At 45.8% G+C, this 16910-nt stretch overlaps 1 protein-coding gene across 7 annotated transcripts in view; it reads right to left on the bottom strand.

Moving 5' to 3' along the window:
* CCDC7 (coiled-coil domain containing 7) overlaps positions 1-16910 on the bottom strand; it is a 361859-nt gene that overhangs the window by 305929 nt on the left and 39020 nt on the right. For 6 of the 7 annotated variants that reach the window (XM_075922671.2, XM_075922670.2, XM_075922665.2 and 3 more), the window contains 4 exons: positions 14807-14827; positions 14670-14702; positions 13342-13505; positions 2702-2766 (listed from right to left, as the gene is read on the bottom strand). In XM_075922671.2, the coding sequence (XP_075778786.2) occupies positions 2702-2766; positions 13342-13505; positions 14670-14702; positions 14807-14827 (283 nt within the window). Of the gene's footprint in view, positions 1-2701; positions 2767-13341; positions 13506-14669; positions 14703-14806; positions 14828-16910 lie in introns of those variants that run through there. The other variant, XM_075922672.2, reaches the window with a different exon arrangement.

Here is a 16910-nt window from a genome sequence, read left to right as displayed (position 1 = left end):
TCCACGACCCTCGGGGAGGCCAGGGAGAGAGGCAGGGGGCTGATGTGACACCAGGTGGTGCAAGGCAGCCTCCACCCATTGCTGGCAGGCTTGCATCAGCAAGTCCAAAAACTGCACCAAAAAGCCGAGGGTGAGCTCTGGCTCCATGTTGCCAATTGCGGCGGCGTCCCCAGTGGGAATCACCGACACAGACAGGCGCAGAGAAAAACGTTTTGCTGTCCCTCGGCGAGGAAGGCAAACAAGCGAAAAAGCTGAGAACTGGCTGTCCGGGGGGGGGGGGGGTTCCCTTTAAGCACGAGCCTCAGATAGCCTCAGACAGCAGCTACACAAAGCAACTACTGACCTGATGCCCTGCCGGAACCGGTTTCAGCTGCCCTTAAATGCGACCCAGCATCCAATCAGTGTGGACGCGCTATTTCGAATTAGCAAAATGTCTAGATGCGCTAATTTGAATTAGCTTAGTTCGAATTAATTAATTCGAACTAAGTTAGTTCAAATTAGTGCTGTAGTGTAGACATACCCCTACAGACCAGAAAAATGTATAGGGCTCTGAAAAGTCAAGCTCCCGCACTTGCAAGATTCTTTCTGCTAACTGAGTCTTTTAATTTGGAAAAATGGAGCACAGTCCTACTTTTCTGTATTTCCACAAAATTACAAACATATTTTAGTTAGCCCTATATTTAATATACACATAGCTGCTATTGGGTCACAAATTAAGTTGCTTACAATAAGCAAAATACCACTCCATCTGCTGAATATCTAACACATCTAAGCAAAGCACGAGAAATTGTATTTACATACACACATCCAAGGTTTCTCTCCCTTTCCAGCTAGCTGTAATGGAGGCATTCTTTCAGATCCTGCTTACATTTCTATAAGTTGATCCTCATTGACAATGACCTGAAACTGTGACGATTTCTCCTCAGGGAGCTCTGACGTGAACAAGCTAAGGTTCCAATAGTTATCATAATCATTTTAGCCAACAAGACAGAATAGTTGGTGACTGAATTGTAACATGTTAGAGTTAGACCCATAAACTTTGCACCTGAGTAGGGCGAGTGTCTTGTGTTCTTTATCTTGTGGTGTCGATCTAAATTGAGTTTGTTTGCCACATAGATTTGCAGTGTCAATTACTATGGAGTTGGGAGGCTTCAGGGTGGGAGATGCAGGGTTAGACTGCAGTGTGCTTCTATGAGCCATGGGCGGCCTGGAGGGTGGGAGCCAGGGTGAGGAGACGCTTGGTAGCAAGTGTCTTGTAGATGAACTCGGTGCCATGATGGAGGCATATCTTACATCATCTGAGCCTTGATTCCATTTCCTTTGCTCAGGATTCAGTGGTGTCAGAGGTACCCAAAGTGTCATAGTTGCTCACTCAAGCAAGTGTTGGCATTGGGGGCAGCAATCTGGCAGGAGACTGCCATTGTGCCTGCGGTATTCTCTGTCAAGATGTCTGTGCTCTCTTCTGAAGTCTTTTGGAGGGTACATCACCTGTTCCAGTGGGAGAAGTACCCCAAGACACAGTCTTCATGCCCATTTCAGGTAGGAGAAAAATCATTTTTAGCCTGAGATTCCAGTTGCACCAGGCTCTAGTTTTGATACTGCTACAATCGACACATTTTTGTGGGATATGTGCCTTTCCCAAGTCAACGTACACACAAGGAGTGCACATCCCATATGGGGCATTACTTTGCAGCAGAAGCCACATTGCTAGAAACTTGTGGAGCCAGGTATCTTAATGGTTAACCTTCCATGGTACAGGAAAGGTAACTAGAGGAATTAAACTTCTTTTTTTGTAACAAAACCAACACTATCTATATGCCTAACTAACTGTTTAAACTATTATTTCTAAAGGTTTGAGAAGAGTGATAAACTATGTCCCAGAGCTCCATCTACAGTTGAGGCCGGTTAAGAAGGAACGGGCTGGGGGGGTTGGGGTCGTGCTCACTCGATGCAATACCAGCAGCACTATGACACCTGCTGCATATGCGGACACTATTACCATAAGTTTCTGATTCATAGCACCAGGATAAATCAATACCTGAAGTAGAGCATCCACAGGGACAGCATGTGAAGAAGAATTAAGGTTTATGGCAGAGCAGTATCTTACTAGAGGCCTAAAGAGGCAATAACTAATCTTGGGTAGAAATGTAAGTTGAGATTCATGCTGTTATTGCTGTTTCAACTACCAGTAAAGCCAAATCTCAGGAAAAAGGTAAGCTTGAATGATACACTGACTATGTATATTCTTTATTTCTCCAAAAATCATATTGCCCGCCTAGATGAATAATATTCAGTCCTAAGTTATTGACAGGTTTAAGACATGAACTTGCGACCTTGTGAACAGTTTTAAGTTCAAAAAAGATAGGAAGTAAAAGAGGAATTTTTCCAGGAAGTATATGATTTTAAAGTATATTACAGTGTTGTGATGTATAGAAAAAAACTATAATCCTCTCTCTCTCTCTCTGTCTTTCCTTCTGAGGCCAGTAAAACTGTATTCATAATAATTAATGTAGCCTGGCAAAGGAAAAAAATAGTACCAATCAAAATTGCAGAACTCTTTAAAACTAAAATAGTTCTTTTTAAGTATACCATACTAATGGAACACATGAAAACATGGATTTTTAATATCTTACATGAATAGAAATGTTGACTTAAAAATTCTGCATTCCAAAAAATGGAAATAAATCAATATCACTCTCACCTTCTAATATAGCCTTTGGATCTCTATGACTTGATGGTACTGGGCTTGCTCGTTTTTTCTTTTCCCTGTCAAAATTTACAGTATTTCAAAGACTAAACCTAGCTTTAAAAAGATAATAAAGAGCTAAAAATTGTACCCACCTCAAACTTTTTCCAATCTGATGAGAAAAGATTGGATTAGATTTCTTCAGATTCTAAAGACTATATTCTACCCTTGTTTCAATGGTGGAATTCCTAGTGGGAGTCTTACGAGAATAGAAGATAGCCCCAAATCATTTTGAATCTATCTGTATTGCCAAGGAAATACACGTGTAACTTTCTTTTATTGCACATATCTTTTGCTACCTTAAAAGTAAGAAATCACTGCCATGCAGATGACAAGACAGCAAAGTTTAAATTCTTAATCTTTTTGTGAGTCCAAATTCAGTCTTATTCTTACAATCCATTATTTTCATTAAAATATTTTTGAAAACAGGAAAGTAAAAAAGATAGTTACCTGTTCTGTAACTGGTGTTCTTCAAGATGTGTTGCTCATGTCCATTTAACATGGGTGTAAGTGCCTGCCACATGCAATGGTGCTGGAAGTCTTCCCCTAATCAGTATCTGGGTCCCTAGTGCTCCCTGGAGTGGCACACACATGCAATTCCTGGCCCCTCCCTCCTCAGTCCCTTCTTGCCAAAATTCCAACAGTGGGGAGGAGGGTGGAGATTGAATGGACAAGAGCAACACATCTCGAAGAACAGCAATTAGGCTGTGTCTAGACTGGCATGATTTTGCGCAAAAGTGCCCGGTTTTGCACAAAATCTTACTACCTGTCTACACTGGCCATGAGTATTTGCGCAAGAACACTGACTTGGTAATGTACAAAATCAGTGGTTCTTGCGCAAATACTCTGATGCTCCCGCTCAGGGATAAGCCCTCTTGTGCAAGTATTCTTACATGCAAGAATACTTTTTCTTACAGCAACGTTAATTTCTTGCACAAGAAAGCCTGATGGCTAAAATGGCCATCAGAGCTTTCTTGCGCAAGAGAGCATCTACATTGGCACGGATGCTTTTGCGCAAAAGCAAATCTTTTGCGCAAAGGCACATGCCAGTATAGACGCTCTCTTGCGCAAATACTTTTAACAAAAAAACTTTTCCGTTAAAAGTATTTGCGCAAAATCATGCCAGTCTAGACACAGCCTTAAAGAACAGGAAACTGTCTTTTCTGCTTTGGGTGCTTGCTCATGTCCATTAAACATAGGTGACTGTAAGCAGTGTCTGCGGAGGTGGGTAGAAGTTATGAAAATGAGGACTGGAGCAAAGAGCTGCCAAATGCATCATCGTCTCTGGCCTGCTGCGTGATGGCATAAGGAGACATTAAGGTATGCACCAAGGACCACAACTATGCTCAGCAAATGTCCTGGACTGGGACATGTGCAAGGTAAGCACACAAGGAAATCTGAGCCTTGATAGAGTGGGCCCGGATCAGCTCCGGCAGCTGGGCTCCTGCCAACTTGTAAAGTGCAGATGCAGGGAGTTATCCACTTGGAAAGTCTCTGTAAGGAAATCAGAGAAACACTTCCACAGTCCACAAAGGCCATGAAGAGCTGTGTGGACCTTTGAAAGGGCTGTGTCCTCTCCACATAGAAAGCCAGCACTCTGCGCACATCCAGTGATTAGAGCAGCTTCCCTCATTGTTTGCATGAGGCTTGGGATAAAAGACTAGCAGAAAAATATCCTGGTCCACTGGAAGGCAGAGACTACTTTCGGAAGGATGAGGCTACAGCTAGACCTTATCCTTGAAGAACTGGATATACAGTGATTCTGATGGCAGCACTCGGAGTTCCAACACCCATCTAGCCAATGTGATGGCAATCAGCAAGGCTATCATGAAGAACAGCAAACATGTGGCCTGGGCTCAAATAGAGGTCCCATCAGCTGCACCAAGATCAGGTTCAGGTTTCACTGCAGAAGAGGGTCTCTGGTCTGGGAAAAGAGATGTTCCAGCCCTCCCAGGAACTGAGAGGTGACATCATGGGAGAATTCAGAATGGCTTTGCATGGGTGGATGAAATGAGGAAATGGCTGCCAAGTGGATTCTAATGGTGGCCAAAGCAAGACCTGAGAAACAGGTCCACTTGGCAGTATAGGTGGACCATGTCGAAAGCTTTCTATTCTATTCTCAGGAGAACCCTCTGAATGTCACCCAAACACGCCCACTCCTGGGGGTTCAACCAGGTGGAGCGAGCTGAGGTTAGGGTGGAGCAGATGCCCTTGGTCCTAAGACAGCAAGTCTGATGAAGATTACCTGTTGTGTTACCTCTCTCTGGGGCATCTGATATTGGCCACTATCGGCAGACAGGATGCTGATCTAGATGGACCTTTGGTCTGACCCAGTATGGCCATTCTTATATTCTTATGTCTCAGTGGCAACCACTTGGGTGCACGGGATACTAGGTTCATCAGTGCACCGAAACAGTGCTGGCGAGGCCAGACCTGAGCTATGAGGATCACCATTTCCTTGTCCCTCTTGATCTTCTGCAGGACCTTGTCAATGGGGGGAAATGGAGGGAAGGTGTAGAAAAGACTTTCCGACCACGGATACATAAACACATCCAGAAGGGAGCTTGAGGCTGAACCAGGGGCAGAACCAACTGCATTTCGTGTTTTCGTTCACCAACTTAATTGGCATTTTATGACAAGAGAAGCGTTTACGTGACCACAGGGGTATAAAGTGGGGTCCTATGCCCCACTCTAATTAGAGATCCAACCATATACCTGCCGGTCAGGCAGTCCTGGACCCCCGAGACTTTAGGGATGCCTTCGTCTCGTACCGACTGCTTCCCATTGGGATTGAGAGAAACACTGGCTTCGCCAGACTAAGGATCACAGGGGTGAAAATATACCTGCTAGCTGTCTGTTTTGCGCGCATTCAATAAGAGCTCAGAGAACCAAAGGGTTCCATGGTACCTTTAAGTGACTTTTATTGTATTTCTGTCTTGTCTTTGTAGTGACTGTGTTATCTGTAACACAGCAGTAACATTTAAAAGCTACGTTTGCCTTGTAACAATCAAGTAGTAACTGTTTAAGTCTTAACCTGACTCCTCCTGTTGCTGGAACAGAACCAAACACAATCAAAAGAACCATAGCCGGTTTGGCTATTGTACCGTGGTCAGGGGTAAACGCAATAAGAGCTGAGCGTTGAGTCGTGCCGCCTTCATGGGGCTGACTCTTGGGGCGCCCATCAGCCTCCCTGGCTGCCCGCTGCGAAGGGACTTTGTCCTAGCAGTTAAACACTCGGGTGTATCTTTGGGGCATCCATCGGCCGTTAGGGTTGCCCGCTGTGAAGGGACTCTGTCCTAGCAGCTAAAGACTCGGGTGTGATAAGGCTCACAGATCACTCATCACCCCGGCCACCGGCTAACACACGTGTCCAGGAGGAGATATACACTGGACCTTTAGTCTCAACAGGCCTTTGATGAGCCAGTAGTCTAAGTAAGGGTACACCTGTACTCCCTGGTGCCTCAGGTATGTCACAACCAGCGACATGCACTTGGTGAAAACCCTGGGGGCCGTAGACAGACCAAAGGGCAAGACATCAAACTGGTAGTGGTTCTTTCCCACTATGAACCTCAGGAAGCACTTACGATGTTCGAAGATTGCAATATGGAAGGATGCACCCTTGAGATCAAGGAGAGCATACCAGTCCCCGGGATCCAGATTGGGAATGATGGAGGCCAGGGAGATCATGTGGAACTTGAGGTGGACCAAAAATTTGTTGAGGCCATGCAAGTTCAATATAGGCCATACACCCCATTTTGCCTTGGGAATCAAAAAGTAGCAAGTGTAGAAACCTTTGCTCTTGAACTCGGTGATATCTTCTCCACTACTCCCACCTGGAGCAATTGGGATAGCTCCTATTCAAAAAGAAGGTTGTATGAAGGGTCCCTGAAGAGGGATGAAGGTGAAGGGTAGGAGGGTGGTGAGGAGGAGATCTGGAGGGTCTAGCCATGCTGGACAGTAGCTAGAACCCAACAGTCCAATCTGATGTCCCTCCATGCCAGGAGGAAGAGATGGAGCCTGAGCGAGATCAGGTAGGCAGGATCTTGGTAGTCTGGTATGTTGTCCTCCGGCGCACCTTCAAAAGGAATGCTTGCCCTGAGGCTTCATGTGGCTGGTTGATAGCTGGCTAGATGGAAGATGGAGGCCTGGTCTCCACTTAGAGGGCTTTGGACAGGAATGGGCTCTCTTCTGGCAGGGATACTAGCCCTTTGGTTGAGAGTACTGGGGCTTAAACCTCTTCCTCTCAAACCCAGGGACGTAGAGGCCCAAGGTTTCCAAGGTCATACAGGAGTTCTTTAGCCCATGCAACTTAGTGTCCGTCTGTTCTGCAAACAGGGCATTAGTGTCACAGGGGAGGTCCTGGATGGACCAGAGACAAGACCAACAGGAGGAGCCAGCCTGCATACCTAATGGAGATGGCGGAAGCCATAGAGAGAGCAGCCAAGTCCGTAGTGTCAGATGCCACCTGTAAGGCTGCCAGCAACACCGAAGACCCCTCTTCCACCAAGGCTTTTAAACTCCTTGCGTGAATCTTCAAGTAAGGAAGCCTCAAATTTGGTCAGTGCCTGCCAGGTGTTGACTTCGTACCTGGCAAACAAAGCCTAGTGGTTCACCACCCTCAGCTGAAAGCTGGCTGAAGAATAACTCTTTCTGCCAAACAAGTCTAAGCATTTTGGGTCTTTATCTTGGGATAAACAATGAGTCCAAGGTCTCCTGCACCTCCTCAGCCTAGAGATCCAAACCATTAGCCATCCACCTCAGGAGGTCTTAATGTGCTCTTGAATCCTCCAGAGGCACTGCCATGGAAGAAGCCATTACACCTCATCCGGCGATGAAGAGGAGGAGGCCAGGTCTGACTGGCTTTCCTCATGAGATGGGGGTTGGTCACTCACCCCAACTGTCTGCTGAGAGGGTGGGCTGATGCCTCCCACATCCTCTTGAGGCCTGTGAAACACTGGTGGCACTGAGGGGGCCTGGGACACTCCAGTAACCAAGCAGGTAAGCTGGGGCTATACTGGAAAGCCTCAGGGAGTCTGTGACGGGGTTTCTGGGTGCGAACACCGCGCCCCTATCCCTCCGGGGGAGGTTAGAGGGGGCTCTGCAGACCCACCCGTCTCTCGACCATCCCGGGCGTCCCTAGCCCAGTTTAATCGCGGTGCCAGCCGATGGGTGCTATCACCCCCTCTGCCCTAGGTTGGGCGGGGGGGGTTTGGCGGACCCACCACCACGTGAGTCCCTTCCCCCGTGGTCCGGGGCAGGGCCCCCCCGCCCCTCAGGGGCTATTAATCGTCTGGGGGGGGTCGGGGCTGCGACTCGGTCCTCGCCCCGCCCCCGTGCGAACGTCTCTAGTTTCCGAACACGTGCTTCGGGGTTGGGGTGAGTGGGGAGTGGGGAACCCGGGCCCACCCTCACCTCCGGGTCCCAGCCCAGAGCCCTAAGTGGAGTACAGCACCTAACGGCTGTCCCCCATGGCAGACGGGGCTGGTGCCCGCAACTCGTCTGCCCACGGGCGCCAAAAGGGTCCCGTTCCGGGCTGCTTCCACTCCCCGTCGGTCAGCCCCCACGGCCGAGCCGATGCCGGTTCGCTTACCCCGCCGAAGGTGCCGAGTCCGTCCCAAGGCGAGCCGCCAGCTGCTTGCGCCATCCTTTCTCGTTGTCCGGGGTGCCGGGTGCCTGGTCCCCCTGGAAGCCAGGATGACGGCTCCCTGCCCTTCCCCCTTCTCGGCGGGCCGCCGCCGCCTTTGTAGGCGCAGGTGAATGACGCCGTGGGAGTAAGCCCCGCATCCCCGGCGTCCTGCCCGCGGCACTCCTCCCGCCATACGTCCGCGGCCCCGCCCTGTGAGGCGAAGCGCAGCACCCTAGCCGGGCGCGGCTCTGCGGCTTGAGCCTCCCTCCTTGTCCAGCGGCACGCATCTGCCCGCATCCTCTGGCGGGTCCGTTCTGGCAGCGCGCCGTTTAGCCAGCTGCCGGCCCTTGCGGCAGTCGCTCTCCCGTGGACCGCGGGGGTCTTTCCCCCGCGGTCAGTGCGGACCCGGCCGGGTCTGTCACAGAGTCCATGGGCACCACTGAGCTTGCCACTAAGACAGGGGCCATGGCGTGCCCTGAGATGGCACCAGTGGTGCTGAGGTGGACAGCGCCAAGGGTTTTTCCAACTGCTGTGCAAGAGGATTGGAAACCACATCTTAGGCCTCACTGCAGGAGCGGAAGATCGCCAACACCCAAGACGAGGAGTGGGAGTGGGGACTCCTTCGATAACAGGACTCTGCCACCGATGGAGACCTCGGTGACCAGGAGCATTCCATGTGTCTGTAGGAGCTACGGCGCCCTGAAGAATCACTCCTCGAGTCTGGGGAATGGTAACAGAGGGAGGAGTCATGGTACTGGGACAGGGACCAAAAGCACTAGGACGTGCCTCTGTGGCCGGAGTGACTCAGTGCTAGTGAGTATCTACAGCGTGGCAAACAGTGCTGGTGCTGTAGAGAGAAGTCCCATTGCTGATGTGGCAAATAGGGAGAGTCACTGTCCCTTTGGTGCCATTTGGTGCTTGCCTCCACAGGTCTGCACACTAATTCCAGCACCACAACGTTGTGCCCTGGTCTCTCACATGCAGACGTATGAGGACTTCAGAGCGCTCTTGTCTCAGACACTGAAGGAGAGCTTGATAAGACTGTGTCAGATGATCAAAGGCCAAATGGTGGTTTTCCCCTGTGCCGAAGCCCCATTGAGTATTGGGAACAGCAGTACCAGCATGGCATTTATGTCCTGTGTGGCCTGGGAGGCCTACAGCGTGAAGGGGAGATGGACCTCCAACACCTAGAAAGATGACCCGGAGAGGGGGCTGAGAGCTTTTTTTTCTGGCCTGTCGGCTGACTGGTCACCCTTCTTCCCCTTGTCCTTATGAGGGGACTTGTCTCTTCCCAGTTTCCTAGCAGGCCTTTCCGGGCCAGTGGGTGACAAACGGCACTGAGCCATCGATGTCAGCAGTGCACTGTGCACCAAGGCACACATACTTGGTGTCAAATAAAGTCACTGGTCTTGCGGAGTAAGGACAGCCTCCATTAAGAGCACTCTGAGACAAATGCTTTGCTCTTTCATGGTTCTGGGATAGAAAGACCTACAAATATGTCACTTGTCCAAGATGTGTCCTTCCCCCAGGTAATAAGGGCAGTCAGCATTTGGATCACTGATTGACATAGGCCTGTTGCACGCAATGCAGACTTTCAAGCTGGGGGAGTAAGGCATGCACCATCCCCAGGCAAAGTCTTTTAGAAGAACAAAGTCCAACAGTTCAGAGGTACTTAAGTTCCATTAGTTATCAACTCTACAAAGGGAATGCCTTGCTACAGCTAAGGCTGGAGCACTCTGTTCCAAGCACAGTCACTGGCAATAAGAAGGAACTGCAGAGGGAGGGCCCGGGTAGCATCCTATATAGTGTGGCATATGTGCACCACTCCAGGGAGGGCTAGGGAGTCCAGCTCTCACAGGTACTGCTTAGGGAAAAACTTCCAACACCAGTGCATGTGGCAGGCACACACCAATATGTTGAATGGACATGAGCAAGCACTCGAAGAAGTAATGTATACATATAATTGTATTTTTTACCTCCCTGTAAGCATTACTGTACTTTGCACAGCTCCTTATACACCACTATAATTAAGGTTTTCATTCTAAATCCTCATCTCTGTGTTTTAACAGCTCAGCAACATGAAATGCAATTTATTGTACTTTACATAAAGGTACCATCACACTTTACAAAACAATATGTTCACACTATATAAATAGAACACTTCACCTAATATTAAAATGCAACCTTCTCTAGGATGAAACAAAAGCAGCTTACACTAACAGCATAAATGTAAGAAAGAAAGAAAGAAAGAAAGAAAGAAAGAAAGAAAGAAAGAAAGAAAGAAAGAAAGAAAGAAAGAAAGAAAGAAAGAAAGAAAGAAAGAAAGAAAGAAAGAAAGAAAGAAAGAAAGAAAGAAAGAACATCATATGTAAGTGAAGATGCAAGACATAATTACAATTTGTTCACTGTACCTGTACTCCCAAATTGCATTTTATCTTGTAGTCTGGAGTCTTATTCTAGTAAAAATGTCATGCAGGGGCAGTGAAAGAGGGAGTATCAGGGACTATAACTCCCCACACATGCACATTTTACCAGCTATAAAGGTAAGTGACTGGGCAGGGGACAGAGAAGAGCAGAGAGAAGTGAATGAGGGGTGTGTGTTTGGGCAGAAGAAACAGCACAAGGGTGGGGGTTCGGGGAGAAGGGGAAACACAAGGGCAAGGGCTCAGGGAGAAGAGGTGGTATGAGGGTGGGGTATCAGTAAAAATGGACAGAGCAGGCTGGGTATCAGGGAAAATGGATAATGGGGGGACAGGGCCTCGGGGTGGTGTGGCATGAGGCCACAGTTTGGGCACCAGCACCCCTCCCCCACCCCCACACACACACACACTTTTAAGGGGGTTCTTTTGCTTCTTATGTAATACGATCAGTCCTGGGGTAGATTCCCACCAATCTTTCAGTACTGAACAGAGAGAATTCCATCCACCCTAAAGTCTTCCCATCTTGGGCCCTGAATCTGAGGCAACAACCTGAGTTTGCTATCTGAACTCTGCCTCCCTCCCTAAAGGTATTTTCTCCCTCATGGTAAAAGCTCTTCTCTTCTCTGCTCTTCTCTTCTCACTCTCTCTCTCTCTCACACACACAAACACACCATCCATAGGATGAAAGACCCCACATTTCTAGGGGCCTTGCAGCAGCCACCCAAACTGTCCTATGGACAGGAGGTACATGGGATTAAAGGAGCAGCAGGGACCGCCTCCCTCTCACACACTCACCACATCGGTGGCGGGAGCAAGAGTGGCTATGCTCCACTGCACTGCCCCCTCTTGGCCCACTGTGCATGTCTTCTCAGTGGCAGCAAGAAGCAGAGAGCCCCACCCTCCCCTGGGGAACTCTGGTTCCTGCCACCCATAGAGAAGCAAGGTGCAGTAGTATTAGGAGGGCACAGCAGGCTGCTGGGCCGCATTGCTCAGGAAGGGAGTAAGGGGGAGGAGCAGGGCCAGCACTTAGTGGATGGGTAGAGCAAGATCAGGGGAGAGATGGGGCGTGCAGTGAGGAAGGGGGGAGGGAGTTATCCTGGGCCCTGGGCCTCAGACACTGGGGGACTTGCCCCAGGCCCTCGGATGGCCCTGCACACAGAGAGAGAGAGAGAGAGAGAGAGAAAGAAGCAACTCTAAATCTACAAATGATCAAAAACATATAATCTTTTTTCTCTCCAGAAAAAGGATAAATTAAATCCTTTAAACAGAATGGTACTGCAGTGACCACCATCTTGGCCAACACATCAGGGTCAGTGGAGCCTAGGCTCCATGCAGCGTTTCAATCTTTAAAATGAACAGAGCCCCTACAGGAGTCCAGGGTCAACGAAGGACTCAGAGTACTTGTACTTCTGTGAAAAGTGTGAGGGAGTGCTTTTTTTTCTGAGTGGTTGATTGATGGGAAGGCTTTGAGCCGGGCAACTGCTTCAAGTCATCAGCCTTATAAAAAAGCAACCTGTGGGAACTGAGTGAGCAGAGAACAGAAGGTAAGCAAACAGAGGGAGTTTGCCTGCGGGGATTTCCCAGACATGTTATGCCTGAGAGGCTTCTATGAGCAGTAAATACAAGATCTGCAGAGGCTCCTGCAAGAAAAACAATATGGATATTGAATGATCAGCTGTTGTGACCTGCGAAGGATGTGCCATGTTTGCCTTTCTCCCAGAGGATAGAAGTGACTTCATCTATACAAAGTGCAAGATGATCTCCATATTGGAAGAGAAAGTTAAAGGACTAGAGACCCAACTATCCATCCTGCAGCACATTATAAAAAATGAAGACTGTATGGATAGAAGTCAGCATTTAGTACTGAAGACACAGCAGACATCCTGAGGTCTCTTCCAACCCTAATTGTCTATGATTCTATGAAAAATACATACTTTAAACCAGTTTTTTTGCCTCTCTAACAGAGCAGAAAGACAGTCCCCGTTTTTCATCCCTACCTCATCGTCAAACATTTATATTCTGTTCACCAGAACTAGACTCCCATTTGGAGATATTCAGTCCACTCCTCAGCTAGTAGAGTCAGAGTAGAGTAATTAAAACATTTCAACTCCTTTATGAAGAAGAAGTTTGATTTCACATATGTCCCAGCCTCAGATTAGAAATAATTTCTCAATTTCTCCTTTCAAAAGTAGGACAATTTGAATATTGCTAGGATGCTTTCCGGCCACTTCTTAAAATTCATATTTTTATATAATTTAAAGTAAACTCTGTCAATCTTAGATCTTCAAACTATGATACAATTTCTGCTTTGGAACACAGGATCAGAAGTATATTGCAAAATGATATTTAAATAAGCATTTTTCCTATATGTATTTCTACATTGTCTTGAAATATTATATTTAAAATCCATTAAAGTGTCACTTTGTAATTGTTAGGGAAATAAATGGTTATATAGGTCTAAAAAACTTTTTTTTAAATACTCAGTTTTCTTCTGTATTTTACTTTTCCTCATATTTAGTAATCCTAATGATAGTTTACAGTTCTCTTACTGCTTGGCTGCAGCAGGAATCTGGATGGACTTGGGAAGATCTTGAAAACGGCCTTTCAGTTCTTCAAGCTTTTGAAAGTGTTGCACTAATTTAGTAATGTTATTTGTTATGTCTTTATCAGCCAAAGGAAGTTGCCAGTCTGGAACAAGTTCATCTTCTCCTAGCTGAAACATAATTAAACACAGAAATATTCTATCTCTTAACATCTATTTGCAATAGAGGGAGAAAAAAGCATCTGTTATGAAATGTTTTTCCATAGCCATCAGCGAAAACAAAACTTTAGAATGCTAGCATTTTACATACTTGTTTATAGAACTTATACAGTAAGAAATAGCGGTGGTGGTTTGTTTTTTACAAGTGATGGTCAATGGTTTATTCACAGACCTAAGATGCTCAAAATGGATGAATTACTCTATTCTAATTATTTTCAACAAAAAAATTAATGAACTAGCCATGTCAGCTGAGTATATTCAATATCATTGCACATCTTGCTATGTATTATTGGCCATACAATACAAGGGAAGCAAGAGCTATAAGAAATTCAAAATGTTAATGTTTTCCTCTAGAAATTTTCAAAAGGAAAAGGATTCTAAAATGTTTTCATGGACAGTTATTCAAAATGTAATAAAGCACTTTCTTTAACAAAATACATTACCAAGTATAGCCCTGGGCAGTTGTTTTTGGTGGTTTGTTTTGCTAATTATTTTTAAGAGGAAGGTCAAAATATCTGACCGAATCAACAGTCATAATCTTAACTATAATGTATTTATCTATGGGTATGTCTACACTACCCCGCTAGTTTGAACTAGCGGGGTACTGTAGGCATACCGCACTTGCAAATGAAGCCCGGGATTTGAATTTCCCGGGCTTCATTTGCATAAACTGGGCGCCGCCATTTTTAAATCCCTGCTCGTTCGAACCCCGTGCCGCGCGGCTACACGCGGCACGAACTAGGTAGTTCGGATTAGGCTTCCTAGTCCGAACTACCATTACTCCTCATTCCACGAGGAGTAACGGTAGTTCGGACTAGGAAGCCTAGTCCGAACTACCTAGTTCGTGCCGCGTGTAGCCGCGCGGCACGGGGTTCGAACTAGCAGGGATTTAAAAATGGCGGCGCCCAGTTTATGCAAATGAAGCCTGGGAAATTCAAATCCCGGGCTTCATTTGCAAGTGCGGTATGCCTACATTACCCTCCTAGTTCGAACTAGGAGGGTAGTGTAGACATACCCTATGAGAGTTATGCAGATGTTTAAGATTCTCCCTATATCCTAGTTCTTTCTTAACAAAACTAAGCCAAAATTAAAAACAATAATAGATGTTAGATTTACCTCTTCCATCTGCTGGACTACCTTTCCAAACCACTTTAAGAGAAAAATATATAGATTATCAGACACTCACAATCAAAATACTACTTTTGAAAGCATGAAAATAATAAAAATACTGTATGTCAACACATAATCCTTACCTTCAGCAAAGATTCTAATATCTAGAAAGACAAAAATTAAGATTACTAAGAATTTTAAATGAAGGTAGTATAATTAGAATTAAACTACTATAAGTATACCAAATATATGGTAATTTATTTTTAGATAAGATTACCTATTTGGAAAACAATCAACTCTTTGAGGCAGAATTAGTCATCATCATTTCTATACAAGGGAAAAACTAGCTTGATTTAAAATGTACTGCTTTAGTCTGACAGATTCAAATGCATATGGTAAACAATCCTTTTATTTAACCAACATGTTTAATACACATTTCAATATCCAACTTTTTGGCACCAAATGTTCAGTACTTCCTGTTTAGAGAGAAAAAATGGTCAAGTATAGACCTGGTATTCCATTCCTCTATAAAAAGTGGAAAGAGTCAAAAGAGAATACAGACAGTCCCCGGGTTACGTACAAGATAGGGACTGTAGGTTTGTTCTTAAGTTGAATTTGTATGTAAGTCGGAACTGGTACATATTGTAGGGGAAACTCTAGCCAAACATTTCTCCAGAGCTCAGTTTTATTCTCCCACACCTCACTTCCCTCAGTCCTTTATTCTCAAGCTGAGGTGTCTGCTGAGAAAAGCTGCTCCGCGTCTCCCTGGTCTGCTGGGGGGGGCGCTAGCTTCGTGTCTCCTTGGTCTGCTGGGGGGAAGCAGCTAGTGCGGAGTTGCCTCACCCCGTTTGTAAGTAGGGATCCGATGTAAGTCGGATCCATGTAACCCGGGGACTGCCTGTAATAAGTACTGCTGAAGCTGACAGGAGAACATTTAGCAAGAAGATTTAACAAATGGAAGAAAGAAATAAAAATGTTTAAGGTAATACCGCATACAGAATATTGAAAAATAAAGAGAGACAAAGAGAAGCAGTTCAGCCAAGGAAAAAGAATGTTTTTCTGATAAAGGAGATAAAGAGAAGAAGAGAAATGGCCTTGGGGGAAAAAATCCTAGAGGAGAATCAAATCCTATCACCAAGCAAAAAACCTTTAGTCTCTCAGCACTGACAAAGGGTGAAAATCACTCCTATGCAAAATCAACAAGGAATCCTGTGGCACTTGGAGCTGGTCTACACTTGACCAGGCAGGTTGGCTTAAGGTGCACCATCCAGCTACGCAAAATGGATTTGGTTAACCTTAATCCAAGCCACTGCAGCATCTACACTTTAGGAGGCCGACAACAGCACGTACTCCCGTCAGCTTCTCTTACTCCTCACAAAACGAGGCGTACAGAATACTGGTGGGAGCTACCCTCAATCTGGGGGTCTACACTAGATCCACTAAACCAAACTCTAGAAAATCAACCTCTTGGGAGTCTATCTTCTCTGTCGTGTAGACAAGCCCTTAGAAACGAATAAGCTTTTGTGAATAAAAGCAACTTCATCACACACAACTTGGAATGGAAGTTACAGAAGCAGGGGTATATATAAGGAAGAAGTTGCTTGAGTTAATTAGACTAATCAAGTCAGGGTGAGAGTGGACATGTGCAAAATATTCATTGAATATATTAAGATGTTCTGGACTCCCACACCAAGAACTTATTGTGATACTATTGTCCTCACCTTTTTTTAAAGGGGTTAATTTTAGCCCAGAACCTCAAGTAAGCAAAACAACTAAACTTCACAATCTCCCCTTACTCATTTGTTGCAACGCCACACAGAGCTTTTGTCAACAATGGACCCTGAAGAGTTGTCTGTTTAAATACATCCTTTCCTTTCTCCTGTTAAACCAGATTATCACTTTCTATTTTAAATTTTAAAATCCACTAGTGAACTGTACCCACTGCTCACTACGTTCACCAGCCTCCCTCTCAAACCTGATGATGTAATTCTGTCCCTCATCAGGAAAAACTTCTTTATATATAGAGAGAGAGATTTACCTTCTGGATTATCAGACACACGCTGTGTGATCGTGGATCCTCCCTACTATTACAATATTTCATATTGACTAACATTTCTTATTGTTTAATATTTGTTTCCAGTAATTCATTCATACTGTGCTAGACATCTCCAAGTGAAAAGGGAAACAGATTCAAACCAAACTACACATTTTTCAAGTACAGTATTAATTACAAATAGCTAATAAAGA

The sequence above is a fragment of the Pelodiscus sinensis genome, chromosome 2 (genome assembly GCF_052426305.1).
Source record: "Pelodiscus sinensis isolate ZL-2025 chromosome 2, ASM5242630v1, whole genome shotgun sequence".
Taxonomy (NCBI): domain Eukaryota; kingdom Metazoa; phylum Chordata; order Testudines; family Trionychidae; genus Pelodiscus; species Pelodiscus sinensis.
The sequence above is the reverse complement of the archived record's forward strand: the minus strand, read 5'-3'. Positions and strand labels throughout refer to the sequence as shown.